At 42.7% G+C, this 20,591-nt stretch overlaps 1 protein-coding gene across 1 annotated transcript; it reads left to right on the top strand.

The window, feature by feature from the left end:
* The first annotated feature begins 6 nt into the window (after positions 1 to 6).
* On the top strand, positions 7 to 16,869 carry RUVBL1 (RuvB like AAA ATPase 1). The gene is made up of 11 exons (XM_026857519.1): positions 7 to 162; positions 870 to 956; positions 1,579 to 1,711; positions 5,571 to 5,722; positions 7,023 to 7,112; positions 7,956 to 8,105; positions 9,447 to 9,510; positions 10,715 to 10,913; positions 12,784 to 12,886; positions 15,954 to 16,045; positions 16,288 to 16,869. Exons 1-11 carry the CDS (start codon positions 22 to 24, stop codon positions 16,445 to 16,447), a joined length of 1,371 nt encoding a protein of 456 aa, XP_026713320.1. The 5' UTR covers positions 7 to 21; the 3' UTR covers positions 16,448 to 16,869.
* The last annotated feature ends 3,722 nt before the right edge of the window (positions 16,870 to 20,591 follow it).

Genomic DNA, 20,591 nt, shown 5'->3' on the forward strand with positions numbered 1-20,591 from the left:
TGGGGCCGGTTCTGCCCCGCCATGAAGATCGAGGAGGTGAAGAGCACCTCGAAGACGCAGCGCATCGCCGCCCACAGCCATGTCAAGGGGCTGGGGCTGGACGAGAGCGGCACGGCCAAGCCGGCGGGGGCTGGGCTGGTGGGGCAGGAGAATGCGCGGGAGGTGAGTGGGGGGGGCGGCGGGGCCCGGCCGGGCTCCCCTGGGGCCCGTGGAGGATCGCGGGGGCCCGGCCCGGTCCCGTCTGTGCTGGGGGCTCCTACAAGTCCCGTTGGTGAGTGAAAGCCTTTACCTGAGCTCCTCCGCGGGTTCCGCTGCTGTGAGAAGCCGTGGGGGCAGTCACGGCTGTTCCTTACCCCGCCACTTCCTCGCACTAGCGAGCGGCAAGGGCGGGTGACTGTCTCGGGGGGGTTAGGCGTAGAAATTGGCGTATCGAAGGCAACGAAACGTACCAAAAACCCAGAGATTTGGCCTAAGTGGGGATTAGAGCTTCTCTTTCCGTCCGCTGACTGGCCCTGGGCTGGTGCTTTAGCTGATCCGTTGTTCTGAAAGTCAAAGATTAATTTCCCGCTTTATTTTTAACCGTTTATATATGCGTGCAACTCCAGGAGGGGCAAAATAGTCTGTACTCCTAGGCTGTACTTCGTCGTCTTGTGATTTTTATTTTTTTTAGCGTCTGTCTGGTAAAATGATCGTAGGAAGTAGGTTTTTCTGATTTCTGCCTCCCTCTTTTGTGTGCATGAAATTAAAATGATCTTTATTTTTAGCAGGCTCACAAAACCTAATATTCCTAAGCACTTTTAGTGATCTCGGAACAAAACGTATTACAGCAATGCTTGTGTTAACAGTGTAAATACTTACTTAACTTCCAGGCTTGTGGGGTTATAGTGGAACTCATCAAAAGCAAGAAGATGGCTGGCAGAGCTGTGCTGTTGGCAGGACCTCCTGGCACTGGCAAGGTATTTTTCTCATTGATATGAAATAAAATAATTCCAAATCGATTTTATGTTAATTTGTTGTCAAAACCATTTTAGGCTAGCGGTTACATAATGCTTTCATCTACTGAAACTTTTTTCATCAATGCATTGCCATGGTTTCCTGCTTTACGGTTTGATTTTGCCATGTCATCGACATTGGCAGTATCCAGTGATGTGTTCGGGCATCGTTAGCATGGCACCACCTCTGGTGGCTTACAGAGGTAACGTGGTCTCTGAAGAAGAGTCTTAGAAGTTAATTTCATGTTAAAAGCCTAAATAGTTTTTGCTCTGTTTATTTTGGTTTTCCCCCATAATATTTAAGGCTTTCTGCATTTGTATCAGATGTCAAATTCAAATGCCCAGTATTGTTTCTTTAAGGTGTTTTATAAGTCTTTGATAAAAGTCACTTTGTATGTGCCTACCTTGTTTTGGGCAGAGGTGGGTTGTTATATATGAGAAATATATGTCGAACAGAATAGCCTTAATATTGAATTGATGGTTGATATAGGGAGGGTGATATGATGAGGAAAGTTAACTTTGTGCAGAAAGAATTCTTTGTTAATTCTCATAAAAAGTAATGTGTGGATTTTCTGGTTTCTTTAAGACTGCTTTGGCGTTAGCTATTGCTCAGGAACTAGGAAGTAAAGTTCCCTTTTGTCCTATGGTTGGAAGTGAGGTCTATTCCACTGAGATCAAGAAAACAGAAGTTCTGATGGAGAACTTCCGACGAGCAATTGGTAAGTTTCAGAAAAATGGAAGGATTAAGTATTTGCATGATACTTACTCTGCTTTTTCTGGTCATCTGAAAAGGAAAAACTTTTCAGTGATCGTGGTGGTTTTCAGAATATTGCGTGTTCCTTTTTTCAGTGCTGATCTTAATTTAAGTGAGTCTCTTCCACACTTAGTGGAGTCCGGTTTTCTGTTTACAACAATTAAATTATGGTTTATATTATGGTTTAATCTGCTTCTCCAGATTCTCCTCTCATCCTCCAGGTTCTTCTCCTGATTTTGCCTGTGACTGAATAAAGCTGAAAGAAAAAATTATTTTTACTTACATTAGCAGAAATACTTGTAGACAGAAAAATGCGCTCACATCTTTTATTTCGATGATTTCACCCCACTAAGCAATCAGTCTTAATCAGGGACTCCCAAATAGTAGTGTCAGCCTGACTTAGTATTCCAGCAAGCACAAAGGAAGTTCCATGCCAACAAAATAAATAACTTAATGTCTTCCTCGGTTCTTGAGTGCTTTTACAAGCTTGATGTAAATTGGTTAAATTTGCAACACAGCCTCAGTGAGTATCTAAAATCTCTTACGTGATCGCTGCTGACAGCTGATAAATGCAGTTAGAAGTGGCCTGTGTTTGTATGAGGATTGGCTAAAGATAGCCTAACTGATTTTAGGACTGAACGTATTAACAGTTAATTTCCCTGGTTTCTGTACCACGTTTCCCCTTGGACTTCATCACGGTATTCGGTGGCAGTGAGGTGAAGAAGTCTCTCAGTTCTGCAATGAAACAAAAGTATTCCATTGACTTTTATAAGAAAGCAGCTCTCAGTAGTCTCTGCCCTTCTAGTTACCACGGATCTGGTAGGGCCTGGGGGAGGGAAGCCAGAGACTGACTAGTCTGCAAAATTTCCTTGATGTGATGAAGTTCCCTGTCAGAGATTTGGAAACCTGAACCAAGAGGTGAAACTCACGCCATCCATGTTGTCATTTCCAGAGATAGCAGTATTTTAACTCTCGGAGGTTTAACAGCCAGCTACATTGTTAGTTCCCTGCATTCCCTGGATGTCAACAGAGACACTTCTAAACAAATATTAGTGTTAATGAAAGATGGAACTTCTTTTATTCCTTTCTGTTGAATTCCATGTCACATTTTCATAACACAATCTTTATTGGATATTTTTATCAGCATAAAAAAAAAATCTGAAATATTTTAAAGGACTACTAACCACCTTTAAATCTTGGGTATGTTTGAGCTTCCCTGCTTGGTAAATAAATAATGTACAAGGGTGAGTTTTTATAAAAAGGATTCTGTGTGCACAGTGCAGTGTCAGCGGTGACTGGGTGCAAGAGAAGCTTCAGCTCATTTGTCGACCAGCACCTGAAGTATTCATTGAGGGTTTTTGTGTGATTTATTGTTAGCAGGTTCTGTATACAGCATCTATTGCTCATATTACGCCTTTTACTTTGAGGGGGTTTAGCCACCTCCATTTATAAAAATTATCAGAGATCTTAACATCCATTTTCTACTTTTTTTTTTTTTTCTTGGAAACAACAGATTCTGACTGGTTTGGACTCATCACCATATAAGGAAACGAGAGTGACTGAGTTTACAGAATTGTAGTGTTGAGAGTCTTTTAATAACAGACTTGATACCGTCTCCTGGCCACGTACTGTTTGGGGTATACTACGGAGTTTATAATATGTAGGAAATGTAAAAGGACAGAGTGGGAAATGAGAAGATGGAGTTGTTGTACAGGTTAAAAAAAAATTCAACTGAGAGCGATTAATCCTGTATAGAGCTTATTAGCAGCTGGCAAGGGTGATGACAGTAGCTAATGTTAGAGCTCAGTTGCAGTAAAAAATGACTGCTGGAATAGCCACTTAAATAGCATATCTGTTCCCTCTGTCTCCAAATTGTAAGTGCCAGTATATCAAACGGGCACTATTTAACTCCACGCAGTGCTGTTGAACCAAAACGTGAAGGAGCCCACAACTGCCAGCGTAGACTCCCGAGTCTGATTTGTAAGTAATGTCTCTGATTAAGAACTCTTTTGAGAATGAAGTTCGTGGTTGATACATGCAGATTCATTGGAGAACAGGATAATCAGCAGCAAGTTCAAAGCATCAATTACCTCTGTTCAGATCACGTGCATCTGAGTGTTTCCTGCAGCCGGGTCTGCCTGAGCACAGCGCTTCGGTTATAGGCTTGTGAAGCAGGTCTCGAGGTTGTGGAACAGACTCTGAGCATGGCAATTGGATTCTTTTCGGATGAAATGAGACTGGGAGATACGCTTTAGCAGCATGCAAAATATACCCCAAGCACAAATGGCCTTCCAGTCTTTCAGAGCAGCATAGAGCTTGTGCTGAAGGTTTCAGAACAAAACCAAAAGGAAAAGCAAACTCGTTAACGTCCCGTTCTCAGCACCAGCACTTCTGCTGCACGGATTCCCACGTTGCTCCACGTTCCTTGCATAGGTAGCCTGTGTGATGTAGCCTTGTCTAGGTCAGTTTTATAACTGAAAGGTTCATAAATTTTTTTTTGTCTGATCTTGTGGCATACCTGAAAAATACTCTCTTTAAATTGCTGAAATTAACTTCATATCGAACTTCTAACGTCATGCTGAATAAGAGAAAACAAACATTTCTTACCAAGAAATTATCTTGCTAACCACAATTAACCTATTTGTCACATTTCAAATCCTGGCCTTAATTTGGGCCCAGCAGAGGGAGACAGACCCGTACTCGTCAGTTCTTTATATTCCCCTATCAGCAACTCCAGATTACTGGTGAAGTGTCTGATCTATTTCAAAGCAAAATGAAAAGTTATGGAACAAGGAAAGTTTTATAAAGGCCTAATAGCCTCAGACTGGGCAGGATGACTTCCTTATATCTTGTTACAGCCCATTCATTATTTTTGGTATGGCATGTGTGTCTCATAAAATACTTTATAGAGTCTCTTCAGATGTGGGTTCTTTGAACTTTTATGTAGTTAGAACGTGCATAATTGTAGTGGTGGTGGTGATGATAGTGGTTTTTCTTTGGAACAGTCTAACCCTAAAGCTCTTCGGCTCTGTATTACTCATCAATTTAAAATAACTTAGTGAATGACAATAGCTGTGACTAGAACAGAAGATAGTATGATGATTGTTCGGCTGTCTGAAAAGCAACCAAGTAAGGATGCCATTGTCAGCTATTTTGAATTACAAATTTCAAATGTACATTATAGCAGTTTCTGCTAAACTTTAGCTAATCTCTTGCTATTAAGTTGAAAAAAATTTTAAATTATTCATTAACCTTTTCTTAATTTTATGAGGTTCTAACACTATACCTGTTAATTTATGTTTTTTTTTAACTCGGTTGCTAAAATGTAAAGTTTTTTATGGAGTTACGTTTTTCTCCTGTCTTTCTTTACTTTGCACAGCTCTTCTCATGGCCCCAAAATTGCCTAAAACTCGCAGTCCCATTAGTGTCACTAGTTTCAGAATATGATCTGTTGCTCTGACTGCAGTGTAGGGGAACAAATCAAGCAAATCCCCTCTTTGGGGGAGGGAAAAGAGAGAGGATACTGACATTTGCTTCAAGAACTAATAATAACAAACAAAAGAAATTCTTAGACTTTATTGAAGTCCTTTGCAGGTCAGAACTTGGGCTGAACTTTCATTCTAATGACACAGGATGAATATTTTCACTTAATATTGAAGAAGAGAAGAATAATTCTTCTTTCTACTTTTAAAAGTAAAAAATGACCATTGAATGTAATGTAGCCTAATAAGAAGTTACATTCTGCTGGCAGCAATGCAGCAGACTCCCGAGTGTATATGGCCACTGCTTTGTGTGCTGAAACTATTCTAAACCATTTCTTGCAGGGCTGAGGATTAAAGAGACCAAGGAGGTTTATGAAGGAGAGGTCACAGAGCTAACTCCATGTGAGACTGAGAATCCTATGGGAGGGTATGGCAAGACCATCAGCCACGTAATTATAGGACTCAAAACTGCCAAGGGAACCAAACAGCTGAAGGTATGTACGGTGGAGTCTCAGAAATTTCCTTAGGTATTTCAGGTCCACATCTTCTATTTTTAGCACTTCTTATTTCCATTTCAAGCTCTTGGTCCCTATCTCTGTAGAGTGAGGATGCCAGAAGGATGTTTTCTTTTGATGACAGCTTTATTCTACCTCTGAGTGTGTATGTTTATCTGCTTTAGGGAGAATACTCAGCTGCTAGTCTTGAAACTGGGGATAATCTCATCGCTCAGTGAGCAGCTCCTCTTATTTTCCTACTTGGCAGCACACACTCGTATGTCTTCAACGAGTTAAAGGCGAGTTTAAGCAGGAACAGATCCTGATGCAGTTTTGCAGCATTACTAAGTACCACAGGAAAAGAGGCTGAGTTGGGAATCTGAACTATGATCTAGCTCAGCCTGTGATATGCTCATGCTGACCCTGGCTATAAATTCATGTTCATGATAACAAACAGGCAAGAAAGGTCTTGTTTGTTTTGCTTTCCTGATTCTCAACCAAATTTTTGAGGATGGTTTTGGGAAATCTTGCCTGCTTCTGTATAAATTGTCCTTTCTGTCACATCCCTTCTTTCTACACGGGGAGGAATGCTCTAGTGAGTATTTGACAGAGAACTGGAAATTGAGCTGGTACGTTGCCAGCTCAGACCCACTTTCCCTTTGTTTTCTTGTACAAGTCTCTGTCCGTGTTGTCCAATTTCCCTGTCAGTTAGAGTAGGAGAGAACTGAGAGCTGTCTCTGTGGTTAAGTATCATCTTGCATTTGTTCACTCTGCAAACAAGAAAATGCAGAGCAAAGTGAATAAACATGTACTGAGGGAAACAAAAGCATCTAATGTATTCCGCATCCACTCTCCCTCACAGAGCTCCACAGAGGATAAAGACTCAAGAATTCAAGTAACCTAATTCAATGCTATAGCCAGATTTTTTTATAAAAGTTTTGCGAGAAAGCAAACGAGTGCTGCTCCCTAGGTATAAACATCCTGTCATGTTACACAAAGGCATAGTTTGTGATGGTGACTGTTACCGTATTTCTGGCACTCACCATCACTTCCTTCAGACAGCAGATTTTCTTTTTTTTTTTTTTTGTAAGAAAGTAAGTTCTGTGCATCATCTTTCAGATTTATTCTCTATTGCTACTCCAAGTGTTACAGCTTTATAAAATCCTAGAGGTTTTGTTGAGAGGAGATGCAGCTGAATTTTGTCTGGTTGGGAGTGGGCTTCAGGCTGAATTTTTTTTTCCTTGATTACCATAACCACCTGGAACTGCTTTGACCACCTGTGATGTTTGCTTGTCTCCAGCTGGACCCAAGCATATTTGAAAGCTTGCAGAAAGAACGAGTGGAAACTGGTGACGTTATTTATATTGAAGCAAACAGCGGAGCCGTGAAGGTAAAAGAAAAGTTTTGCACTTTTATGGAGGTGTATGTATTCTTGCAGACCTTTCTCTGCCTTTGTCAGAAGGCTCTCCGATTTAATAACCTTAACTGACATGAAATGGTTACATGGAAGTTTTAAAAAGAGCCCAGTGTTTTCCTTATCTGGAGAGAAAACTCTCTCTTGCACTGAAAGAACGTGGTCATCTGGTTCACAATTAAGGTCATCTGGCAAGGAAGCTATCACTGATGCTGTCTGGATGAGTTTTCTGTTCTGTAAGAGCGAGACGTCTTTAAGGCAAGGGGGGAAAAAAGCAAACAACTTTAGTCATTTTCAGGCTGACATGTGCAGCGTATTTAATCTTTCTTTTATCTCTCTGGTATTTTCTCCACAAGATATATACATGTAGAAGGGAATACTGCATTAGTTAGCATTCTTTTCGTATCTGATTTAGAAAGTAGTGTACAGCGATACTTGGTGTTTAATGGATGAGCATAATATTTTGTATCATATAATAAATCACCCACCTACAAAGGAGTCTTGAACAGTTCTCCCAATCTCTAGTTAATCTGCTGGATTTGTCCTTTAGCAAGAATTGCATACGGTTAAAAGAAGGGGAGAGAGGAGTGGAATATTCTTACCACTGGAAATATCAGGTGTTTTTCAACAGAGTTTTTGAGCTTTGATCAGTAGATAGGGTGTGCCTGTTGCTAAGCAGGGAGTGGGATGTCTGAATTGTCAGCTGAAGCTTGTCAGGGCTGGAATTGTGAACTAAGCCTTTATCAAGTTCATGTCACTCAAGGTTTTGGCACTGAAACTAATTCTATACCTGGGTTTCTCTTCTTTGCTTTTCCTCAGAGGCAAGGCAGGTGTGATATCTATGCTACGGAATTTGACCTTGAAGCTGAAGAGTATGTTCCCTTGCCAAAGGGCGACGTGCACAAGAAGAAGGAAATTATCCAGGATGTCACCCTGCACGACTTGGATGTGGCCAATGCTCGACCTCAGGTATCTGGCTCCACAGATGAAGTCTTTACAGAAAAAATATTTGACATAAGATGTGATGCTTACTAGAATAATCCGGGAGATGGAGAAAGTTGAGCTGTCCTAAAGCACCCCCAAAGGTTCCCCTGTAGGAGGAGCAGTAGGTGTTAGGCCCCTGCTCCCCTTCTCAGGGAGGTGGTGCTGCACGTGGCTGCCCCAGTGCCCCTCCCTAAAGGATGCGTTAGGATTCATGCACCTGCTCATGGAATATTTGTCAGAGTGTATTCCCTAAGGCTACAGAGAACAGCCTTCTAGCCGTAGCAGAGCTTCCGTGTGGATATTCGGGATCCGCTACCTTCACAGTTCATGCATAAGCCAGGCCTAGCCCTCTCCTTCCCTCCACCACTGTGCTCCAGCCCCTGCAGAAAAAGAACAGCACGGGCTGCTCCTCTTGACCAGGGAAAGAGATTATTGCTCTCTCTCCCAAAGGAGAGTTGCCTACAGATGAGAGGTAGCAGCAGCAGCTAGATCTGCATCGTCTTATTTACTGAAAGTTCTGAATGCAGATCAGCGTGTTCTGCTCTGTGTTTGTGGCTTTGTGGCCGTTAAATGGAAACTGCAAGCACTGTGATAAAAGGTGACTGACTTTGAGTGCTATGGATTCTGTTGGCGTCCCTGCTTCCTTCAGAAATGTTTCATCACCTCTTGTTAAACTTCCTCATGACTTTCAGTAGAGCTCTGAGCATACTGCAGAAAAAATAGTGAGACTAGAGGAGGATTGCTCCTTGCTGTATCTTAACATAAACCCAGTACTGAGGGAATTCCATCTGTGTCGTAAACAAAAGCCACTAAATAGAGTCTCTTTGTTTAAAGGCTGGCATCCCTACAGTCTGATAATGCAACCTCTTAACCTACTCAATTTCAAAATAAACATCACTTTTTTTTTTCCCATCAAAATCACTTACCTGATAAAAATCATTGTATTCAGAAGTATTAAAACTCAGAATAATGGTTCCTGTGTTGACAGGTTGTACCGTGCATACAGGCAATCTTAGTCTCTGTGTTCCCTGACGATTTCGGTCCGTATGAGCTTCTCTGGGAGGACTTTTGAGAAGAGGGTATCTCATTTTGGTTGTTTCATGTTCCCTGAATGAACAAGGCTAAAGAAGGGGTGAGGAGGTAGTGAAATGATTAAGTTTAGGATACTGCTGCCCGGACCTAACCTTTGACAGATGATCGTGCCAATGCAAAATATCAAGTTAACTGCAAGAAACAACTTCTTCAACCAATTCCTGATTTATAAAATTCTGAAGGTACGTGTTCAGTACGAGAACTCATAGCTGATCTGTAACTTTCTCTTCCTAGGGTGGGCAAGACATCCTTTCTATGATGGGACAACTGATGAAACCTAAGAAAACTGAAATCACTGGTATGAATCCTGCATCTTATTTTTAGACCAACATAACCTATATGTTTGCTAGTTAGAAAAGGATTAAAAATAGGGTTACTCATGCAGCATCTCTAAAGGAATACAGATTATAATACTTATTCATAAATATTCAGATTTTCAAAAGCTGCTAGAATTGGAGTGGCTGGAAACAACACGTTACTGGTTCACACAGAGTCATAAATACATCCTGTACTCTGCACCCCTCTTCCTGAAGAGGAGGAGTCGGAACACCAGTGCCTTCCCCCTTTTCAAAACATTCCTGCCAGAGAGTGTGAGGTTCACCCTTTTGACGAAGAGCCAAACTGAACAGCAACCACAAAAAAATCTAAAAAACTGTTAGGGTGCATTCTTAAGTGAAGCCAGCACGCTGAATTTCTGTGGAGGAGAAAAATGGCTTCTAAAGTCTCTAACCTTGGTTTGGTTTAGGCACCTCTGTAGCAGCTGCCTGTTGATTTGATGCTTTAAGTGCACTGCTGCTTTTCCTAACTACAGATCATTGGAGAAAAAAAATACCTACAGAAAGATCTATTCTCTTTGCTTTGAAAGAGATGGTGTTTCAGTAAGTGACTATCTAAATTTAGATCAAAGTCTGTTTCAATACCTAACTGGAATGGTGGTCTTTTGAAGTATTTCGTCTGTTCCAGAGGTCACTTTGCTTATTCTGATGTCAGATTTATTGATGTAACATCTTGCATAGCTTTGAGATCCATATGTTCACAGAAATTTATATAGCCCTATCTCTTTTTTTTTTTTTTTTTGTTAAACACAACTTTACTGAAATACAGTAGCAATATTTCATTCTTTCAGTGATGTTCTTTTCAGCCATGCTTGGAAACTAAATTTCATGTTTTAAACTGAAGTTTGACTGACTTGCCCCCTGCCAAACTCCCCAAACCAACAAAAATCCTAGTGTTTTTACAAGCAATGAGAAGGAACAGACTATCCCAATTAAGTGTGAGAAGTTCAGTTTAGAAATATTTTCTTGCACGGATATCTCCCCAATACAGGAATGAATGCCACAGAATTTTAGTGTCACAGAGATTTTCCTTGTGGCAGTAAGATTCCAAACCATTAAAAAAAAAAAATTAAAAAAAAAATCAATGAGAATCTTGGTTCCTTTAAGGCTTTCATACAGACCTGTAGTTCACTAGCAGAACACCTAACAGTTTGGTTTTGTTTTCAGACAAACTTCGAGGAGAGATAAATAAGGTGGTAAATAAATACATTGATCAAGGCATCGCAGAGCTAGTCCCGGGTGTGCTCTTTGTAGACGAGGTTCACATGCTGGATATTGAGTGTTTCACATACCTGCACCGAGCCCTGGAGTCCTCCATTTCCCCCATTGTCATCTTCGCTTCCAATCGAGGAAACTGCGTTATCAGGTACGATGTCTGAACTTGAGTTTTCCAGTTTGCATTGGTCCGTAAACGTTGGAATTAGCTGTATCAGTAGAGTTACCATTTTCGAAGGCTTTTGTCTGCGACACCTGTGATAACACCCTGCATGGGCTGGAAGCTGCATCGGTGCTCAGGAACTGCTGGGGATCTTCATGATGGGACAAGCATTTAATGCCAGGCTGGCTGAGTGACAGCAGGATGGAATTCCTCCTCCTGTTTCCCCTGACACATCTAACAGCTGCTGACTGGCTTCCTGCCTGACCTGTGACAATTACCCCTCACTGGATACCTCGACACCTCTGTCACTTGCACGTTAGGGACAACAGAAGCACCGGGGCTACAAACCTGATTCCACAGTTTCCTGCTTTTTCTGGATTATTCTGCTGTTTGCTATCCTCACTGCTCAGGCTTCAGCTTCCTGTTCTTACTGCTAAAGCCTGTCACAGGTCAGCCTCTCCCTGCTCTTCATTCTTTCCTGCAATGTTGGTTTGGCTTTTTGTGATTCTTCATTCTTGCCAGCTAACTTGTTTTTCATCTCCAGGCCAGTTCGTGCCTCCACTTCAGTATCTTGCACCCACACAACACGTTCTTTGTGCGTTCAGTAAAAGTGTTCTCCTCTTTCAGACTCTTCTGTAAGGTCTACTGCTAATTTGTGGTCTAGGTCTAATTATGTCTAAACAAGCTGTCATTAGCAGTGATTGCTACTCTTTAAATTGATTTAATTCAGCTGTGTAACCAGCTATTCCTTTCCCTCTTAGAGGCTCATCTGGAATTAATCTTTCTCCGTTTGCATTGCTTAGAAGTGAAGGTGATAAGCCCTTCAGAAATGTTTAAGGTGGACATGGCAGCACTTTCTTTGCCAGGGCATAAAGAGGCTGTCTTGTGAAAGCAGAGCAAATAGACATCTGTCAGCATGGATTCACTGCAGATCTTGTTATGAAAAAACTGTGATTTATGAAAGGAAGTTTTCCATGTAATACTTGTGTCTAATATTGCTAAATTAAGCCATTAAAAGCAAGCTCTTAACTCTATACCACTGTCTTCAGTAGTTAGCGATGCTCTGATTTGCCTGCTGGTGGTTCTTAAAAGGATTGGGAAAATATTAATTGTATAGATGGAATAGTTGATTCTGTAACCTCGGACCAGAAGGGATCATTGCAGAGGAGAGGGCACCATCTGCTCGGGAGTGCAGCAGGTGTTCTGATTCATTTCCCAAGGAGGACCATGGCCAAAGCTGTAGTGCCTGAGCACCAGCACCAGACTCGGAAATGGAGTTCTCTGCCAGCACTTCACTGTTTTTACCTGCAGTCTCTGCAGATCTTGTGAAATCTGGATATGTTTTGCTCTCTACAGACCGCCACTTCTCAATTTGCTGGGTGGCAAGTGTGGGATGTCAACCACTGCAGTACTCACTGGAGGGACTGGGGGAAGGACTGAGCAGGGTGATGGCTTGCTCAGCAAGAAGGGATGTTCTCCAAAGGGATGACAGTGTATATAATTTCTTCTGATACTGCTAAATAACTTAGAATGATTTGTTCCTTGCTGGAAGATACCTTGGAACATCAGATAAGACTGTACTGTAAGTTACAATGCAGGGAGGCGTGAAGGAAAGCACCACCTCTACCGATTTTTGAGCAGCATGTTTAATAGCTCCAGAAATAGCATCCATTTCCCTGGGCCTGCCCAGTGCCAACTTCAGAGTCGAATGTTTCCTGTCTCCATCTGGGGGGGTGTCTCTGAGGGGAGACACAAGAGATGTAAACTAGCGGATGTGTAGTCACTTAACAACTGGCTTTAGTCAAATCAGTAAGCTGAACTCGGAATAGTATCTGATCCCTTTCTGTGTCTCCTTCAGAGGCACAGAGGATGTCGTGTCTCCTCACGGAATACCGCTGGACCTGCTGGACAGAGTGATGATTATCCGAACCATGCTGTACACACCCCAGGAGATGAAGCAGGTATGTGCGGCGTTCGGAGGGAAAGCCTGCAAAGCCCCCGCGGCTCTGGTCTCCCGGGAGGCCTGCTCCGTCTGGGTGTGCTGTTGCTGCCGAGCTGTCTGACACGTGGTGGTCACCAGGGTTTGTTCTAGGAAGCTTACGCCTTCCTGAGGGCACGGAACTGTGCGTCCAGTTTCTCTGAGTGCCACCCACTGAGCTGTACGGGGCAGCGTTACCTGGAGCTAAAGGTGACATCTCACTCGTGGCAAGTGCTTGCTGACCTTCTCTTGCAGATGTGCTTTCCGTAGAGTTTGCAGGTTCCAGCAGGCCGTGCGTTTTCAGTTAGTATGAGATGAAATGTCACATTTTGGGACCTTTGGCCCCAGACCTCAGGCTGTTCCTCCACCTAAAAGATGAGAGGGCTTGAGGAACGCAACTTCACACACTAAGCTTCTGCCTTTACGCCCTGTACTACAGCTGTAACCTCCTGTCCCCTGAAACTGGGAGGATTTTCATGCTCCCAGTCAAGTTGGGAAGCGCAAGCACAGTACGTGTGGCAGAGATACGCTTCTGAATGCTTGAAACTTGTCCTGTGGGGCCACCACAATGTATCGTGTATCGATTATAGCGCGCGGGTGCCATTATGATGCACCGTGTCAAAGATCCCCCTCATTAGCGTCTCAATGCTGCCAAGTGACACGATGCAGAAGACATTACGGTTTATCATGTCAATTCTTTGTATTATTTAAGAGATAGTGTCAATGGAGGAGAGCGTTGTCATGAGATAATAGTCTCCTGCTGCTGGGGAAGTGCCAAGGTGAAGCCGAGGCATTTATCGAATATAAACGTCGAGGCAAAGCTTCATTTCACTCCCTTTGAGGAGCTTTTCACATACGGCTGTTAGGAGCCGTCCTCAGGATGATTTTTTTCATACCTAAAAGGACACTTCAAAGCATTATGGCACAGATCACAGTAGAAGCAGCCCAGTGGTTTAATAACACGATTATGTTTTGTCTGTATACAAAACAGATTTTGAAGTGTGGCTTTTACTCAGCTGGGAGATGTTAAAGACTGTTGTCTGGGCTTCCCTGTACTGCACGTGAATTTTGTGTCGTTTGGGTATTAGGAGTAGTTCCTTTTTGTCACGGTTGCTGCATATAATACCCACCTCGTGTGCTGTGTTACCTCGCAGATAAACCACTGTTACAGAGCTCCTTTCTGAACTGTTGGGTTTCAGAAGAGCTGGGTGAGTGCTGGGATTTCCACTCTCCCAGGAGTGGGGGAGAGGAGGTGTTTACAGTAGCGTTTCCTAAAGCTAAAAATAGAGTCCAGACGTTATGTCCCATAAATCATGTTCCCACAGTCAGATAATCTCATCTTCCCTTAAATTAAGGTTTTTGAATGACCTCTCCTCTTGGGAGAAGAGGAGGAGCTATTACACTTAACTCTGGTTTCTAACTAAGCGCAGTTGAGGGGGTTTAAAAAGAAGAGGTCCATAAATTTATTTCTTTATTTTTGCTCCTGTTTCTTCCTGCTAGGAAGAAGTTTTCACTGTTGACATTTCCGTGTGAGACTCTGCCTTGGCCTTTCACAGTTGATTTGTTTATCAGCACAAGAATTGTCCATTTGTCTACTGAAAGTTTGTTCATAACCAGTTCAAAATATTTCTCTTTGTGTTGATAAAGTCGAAATCCCATTGTGTAGCTCTGCTCTGAGAGCAGGACCCCCTGTGCCTTAGGGCAAACAGAATAAGAAGAAAATTCTCTTCCATGCATATGCTAGTTGGGTGTGTTGTAATCAGCCTTCTTTGCATACGTGCCTGCTGTTAGATAGAGTTAGAAAACTGGGGCTTTTTGTTCCTAATGTATTTTCCCCGATAAACACTTCTTTTCCTGTTTCATAGCAACTTACTTATCTATGTATTTGCTGGGTTAATGGCTTGGGCCTCGATCCTTCAGTCAGGTTCTACCCAGTTGCTAGATAAAAAGTTCTTTTTAGAAGTTGTTAAAGCCGTGGAGTTCAACGTGCCATGTTTCCAGAAGGGGAAGAGCAAAGGAGCAGTATTTGAATGGATGGAAAGTCATGTTGGAGCGATCTCAAAGATAGAAAACAGATCTTGAATTTGAAATTGCAATTTGCAGCAGCGTTGCCAATAGTATTAATATCTTAGCCTGACTTCCTGCCGTCTCAAGCCCCTCTCTTTCCTCTGCTCCCTACCCTGACTCCCCGAGCGCATTTTTATGGCTTTAATTTAAACGAGTGCTTCTTGATATCTTGTTTACAAAGCTGCCAAAGTGAAAAATACCTGTATTATATGAGGCTTGCAGTTCCAGAGTTATCTCAGCACCACAACACAACATCATTATCCAGTCTGCCCCTTATCACTCAGCTGGTAATACGGACTATCGAGAGACTTGTGCCACTTTTGTTACAGCTTTATATGCTCCGGCTTATTGGTGATATCTTGCTCCCCAACTTTGTAAAGATCTTCAAACTGGTACAAGCCTGAGACTGTTCTTGAAAGATTAGATTCTTCTTAGTGATTTTTTTTTTCTTCTTACAGGAATAGGTGAATCATAGAAAGTAACTTTTTGATTTATTTTACTATCTTCTTGTCAATTGAATAAAAAGTGTGTTGTGAGCTGCTGAGGAAAGGGCACAGCTCTCTGTAGGGCTTTTCGGAGCGATACTAAATTTTGCAGTGGAACTGGCGTAGCTGCCCGCAGGACTCCAGCTGCCTCATCCTTCCTGCGTACCTCTTCTCTTTGCTGGTGTAAGTTCCATATTCTGCTCCTTGTTAGCAGATGCGCTTTGCTAACCACGCAGAGTTACCCTGAAGAGTTGGGACTCCAGACATGTTACTTCACCTGCCTTTTGTGATAACTGGTTTTTGAACATTTTATTTGCCTATTCAGACACTTAGAGTTCTACAAATTCTAGTTTAGCTAAGCTGTGGTAGGATAACTCTTCACAGCACCTTGGTTTTTAGCATGTCTCATGTAAGCTGACAGTTTCCGGTTACTAAACGGAGCAGTTTAACATGTTGATTGTTCGGGCTGGTACCTCACTTATTCATTCATCCCAACAGATCATAAAACTTCGTGCTCAGACAGAAGGAATTAATATTAGTGAAGAAGCTCTAAACCATTTAGGGGAAATCGGTACCAAGACAACCTTAAGGTGAGTGGAGCGCAGTCGGCTTTTCTCTGAGGTGTGACTGTTACCCGAGGGGTAACTCACAGGGGGAGGTGAGACAGCCCTCCCCCGTGAAGAGCAGGGAGGGGGAATCCTCGCCTTCCCTCCTGTAGGGAATGCTGGGGGGGGTCCAGCAGCCGCGTGTTTCCCAGCAGCTCCCCCGCCCCTGCCCACGCTCAGTCCCCTGGGACTGAGCTGTAATTCCTGCCCCGTCTGTTTGCTCGCAGGTACGCTGTGCAGCTGCTGACCCCGGCTAACCTGCTGGCCAAGATTAATGGGAAAGACAGCATTGAGAAGGAGCATATTGAAGAAATAAATGAACTTTTCTATGATGCCAAATCCTCAGCAAAAATCTTGGCTGACCAACAGGAGAAGTACATGAAATGAAGAGCTTATGTTAGATGCTTTGAAGTGGCTTTAACCCTTACCCAGGACTGGCTTAACGAGCGAATGAGAAATGTTAATGGTTTGTCTCTTTTGGGACTGGAAAATATTTAAATGTTGGACTGCTTTGTCAGGCCAGAATTAACTATCAAGTGTTCCCATTTCATTATCGACGATATGATGCTCCATGTCTGTGTAACATCCTAGTCCCCTTTCATGAGTATATATAAAACGAGTAGCTCTTGACCCATCAGTTTAGATTTCATTACAGAAGAGCTCTAACTGAAGTTGATGCTTTAGAACAGTCTATTTTCTTTATGAATGTTGTTTTAAAATAGTTCCCTTTTACAGATAAGAACTTTTTTTTTTTTGAATCAAAGTTTGTCTGAAGTGCTTTATAATAAAATATTTCAAGAATATTGGAAGCCTGCACGTGTTTGCCCTGGGTGTTGACCTGCCTAAGGAAACAGTCAAAATAAGTTGGAATTAACAAAGCCAAATGTGAGTAAGATGGATCTGTAACACAAAAATAGATCTACAGCAAAGGAAAGAAATAGTAATGGGACCTTTTTACAGTGTTTACTTTTTTTAGGTCTTGTTTTTTATTTTCTGAAGTTGTGCAGAAATATGTAATAGTAATTATCTTGGCCCTGTTGAAAGCTTTTCTTCCAGAGTAACTGAACCTTTCCAAAGCAGATAAGAATTGCTTTCCATCACCGTTAGCTATTTTTTCACTATGTTCTTACCCCACTTTCTTGATCACCCAGGATCAGGAAAAATTTGCAAACTGAAGCTGAAATCCTGCTCTGCACGGACGTTGTGTGAACCGAGGCGTAGTCTCCTGTGCACAAAGTACAAACCCTGGGTACGTGATTGCTTCCCGGCACTCCGAGGATAAATGATATAAAGATTAAGATCCGTGTAACACTGAAATACAAATCTATGTAACCATGTAAATGGATGAACTAGGAAAATATAGAGGCTTTTATAAAGTGACTAACCTCACGGTTTTTATTAGAACCTTTAGTGATTTAAAACACTTTATGTACAGTTACTTAAGTGCAGTTCTTAGGGCAGGGGGGGAAGAGAAAGAAGTAATAACTTGTCACAGGAGCCCAATTTTAAATACCCTTTTTAGTTTTATCAGCTGCAAAATGGAGAAGATACATTTTCAATCAATAATCAAAAATGTGAATCCACGTTCCTAAATGAGAAGCTTTCTGACAAGAGCCAGACACGGGCCTCCCCCAAACCCTTCACTCGGAGTCGCTGGGCACAGGCTCGGTTCTGTTACATTAGGCAGACACTGGCAATTGCCTGCTTTTTTATTTTTTTTCTTAAAGGGTAAAAAGCATTTGTGTTACTCATTTTGCTTTCCTAAGATGTTTTCTTTTAGGAGCTCCTGGTAGTTAGAGAATCTAAAATGATCACAGAGCCAGAGCATGCACGTTTATATAAAATATTGACGTGCCTTAATTGCTACGTAACAAGCTTCCCTGTGAAACTGGAGAATTCTGACTTCTAAAACTAATGCGTAAGCTCAGTCACCGTCTTTTTGGGGCAGGGGTCCAGCTGTTAAAACCTCTGTCCTTGCCCCCATGTGCTCTAGAGGCTTGTCTCTGCCTTGTGCTGAAGGGCTGTTTGTGGAAATTGCTGATGATTTTTCAGCTCAAAAAAAAAGTGGCCTGGACAGCAGAGCCTGCTGGGGAAACAAACGCGGAGCTGGAAGGAAGCTGGATGCTTTGGATTTAATAATGTTTTGATCACATTCTACCATCTCAGTCATGGAAAAACCTGTCCCATTCTTCAAAGTGAAATTCAGTGCTCTGTCAGCCAACCCTAATTAGCTTTTTTACTTTAAATAATCTATCTACTCCTTCCTCTACATCTGCAACTAAACCGTAGTGACAGAGATATTTAATGAAGGATTTTTGGTTTATCTCTGAATATTTTTGGCCAAGGAGCAATAACTGCTTTCAAACCCTGAAATCCTCTCTCTCACTGACTCCAAATGACTGAAGATTGCAATTACACCATCGGACTGATTTTCCCAGCGCTCCTACACTCTTGCTGCAGCAGGTTCTGGTTTAGTGCTGGGGCACAGTGGGAGGAGACCCGGGGAATTAAGCTGCTGCATGGTCAAAGCTGAAACTTTTTTTTTTCCCTTGCAGTTTGAAAGTCCTTGGCAATGATGAATGTAGTCATTTAAGAATATAAGTACCATCTTTCTTTGCGTTTTCTGAAGTACTTAACTGATCAATTCAGCAAGAAGTTCGAATAAGCCCTAAATAATTCTGAATGCCAGAGCTGTTCGAAGCCCTAATCAGCGTTTGATGGCATTGGCTTTTTACTGATCAATTCAGCTCCGTGCACGCAGCAGCAGGAGACCTGCGGGGCCTCCTTACAGCACTGAAACCTTAAGCCCACTGCTTGCCACTGGCAGGAGAGGGGAGAAGCTCTTGCTTCTCCTTTGGCAAACCAATTAATTCTTTGCTTACAAAACCTTTTTTATAAAAATTCAAGCTCTGTGAAACTGGGAAGAAATATCTGTTCTCACAAGGAATAAAATCCAGTGATCCTCTGTAAAACAGGCCGGAGAGCCTGCCAGCCCTCAGGACAAGCAAAGGCCCAGGACATGAAGGAAGCCCGGCTGGCCGGCCCGGTGTCGGAGCTGACTTCATGACTGACGGTACCTGTCACCTGAGACTGACTGCAGGTACGGGAGTGGACTTTGGGAAGAAAACAAGATCTCACAATACACGTGGGGGGGAAAGCAGCAGCAATCAATCTAAATTGGCATTTTTCCCAAAGCTTGAGCATTTTAAAAAACAAAAAAAAAACCCCAAACCCAGAAAATCATTACTTTGTCGCGTAAGAGCATCCTTACATCAGCCAAGTCGTGCAGCTGCTGCTCTGCAGCGCCAAACAATCCCCGGAGAGGAGCAGGAGCCTCTCTCAGGGGCAGGGGGTGCTGGGGGGGTCGCCCTCACCCGTGGACGTGCTGCTCCTCCCGAACCCGCCGTTCCGCTGCTGCAGGGCGCGGTGAGAAGGGTCCTCGGCGCTCCCCCAGCAGCAGCCCAGCCCCTGCCTCCGCGGGTGCCGTCTCTAACGGCCATTAAGTGTCTGCGGAAGACGTAAAGCCATGATCTAAAGGGAAAGTCCTGTGCTAAATGGTGAGAGAATGTTTATCTAGCCTATTAAGTGACGTCCAGCAGACTTACTGGTGTCAAAGCTTTGCCCATGAAAATAGTCTTTCATATTACCGATAAAAATAGTTCTGTTGAAAGAATCACTGCACCGTATACAACAGCAACTGATGAAGGATCTTTAAAAAAAAAAAAAATAGAAATACTCACTTGACACAAAGCTGCCCTGTGAAGTGGAAAGGCACATGCAGCAAAGAACATTCCCACCCAATAAGTTTGGTTATTAATATTAAATATGAAAGAACAAACTATTATTTTAATTCTTTTCTTTCTATTTTCCACAAAGGTTGTGCTTAATGCATTAATCTTCTAAGCGAAGTTTTTACGACCGATTGCCTGCACACTATGAGAAGTTTCTCCATCCATTACTCGCAGGGAAACGGGCCCTGCTGTGTAGGAAAATATTTGTTACATCTTATCAGGGTGACACATAATCTAACAACAATTACAGCAAGCCCATATTTTGTACTATTTCGGTTTCAACGTGAAAAATAGTTCTAATATTAAACCTGGGGTGGGTGGGGGTTTAGTAACCAGTTGAATATTATAAGCTGTGATTTCCTCTTGACGTGGAGCGGTGCCGCACTCGGATCCTGCTCCGAGACAGTGGATACGCATAAATCCAGTGGACGTGCCTCCTGTGCAGATGCCACAGCGTGGCAGCGACTGGAAGTTGATTCCCCCTCTTCATACATCCCCGGGGCAGAACCTGCCATGTCTTTAGTTTTCATGTGGCCAAAAGCATCTCAAACGCAATTAACCTTTATGAGAAAAATGGGAGATACTCTGAAAACTGACCCCGCGAGGAGCGCGCCGATGTCGAGAAACCAGGCTTGGGACTACCCACATCCCAAAAATCAGTCTAGATGCCCTCAGTGCCGTGATTCCCTTGGAAAAAATCAAGGAAAAGCCCTTGAAGATCCCCCAGCCCAACCATGACC

Source organism: Athene cunicularia (genome assembly GCF_003259725.1).
Source record: "Athene cunicularia isolate RWA chromosome 12 unlocalized genomic scaffold, athCun1 chr12_part1, whole genome shotgun sequence".
NCBI lineage: Eukaryota > Metazoa > Chordata > Aves > Strigiformes > Strigidae > Athene > Athene cunicularia.

What these genes read in the sequence shown, in the direction of transcription:
- RUVBL1 (XM_026857519.1), top strand. Translation starts at nt 22, where the DNA reads ATGAAGATCGAGGAGGTGAAGAGCACCTCGAAGACGCAGCGCATCGCC. An exon ending in GAACTTCCGACGAGCAATTG is followed by an intron (nt 1,712 to 5,570) that starts GTAAGTTTCAGA and finishes CATTTCTTGCAG; the next exon opens with GGCTGAGGATTAAAGAGACC. An exon ending in AGGGAACCAAACAGCTGAAG is followed by an intron (nt 5,723 to 7,022) that starts GTATGTACGGTG and finishes GCTTGTCTCCAG; the next exon opens with CTGGACCCAAGCATATTTGA.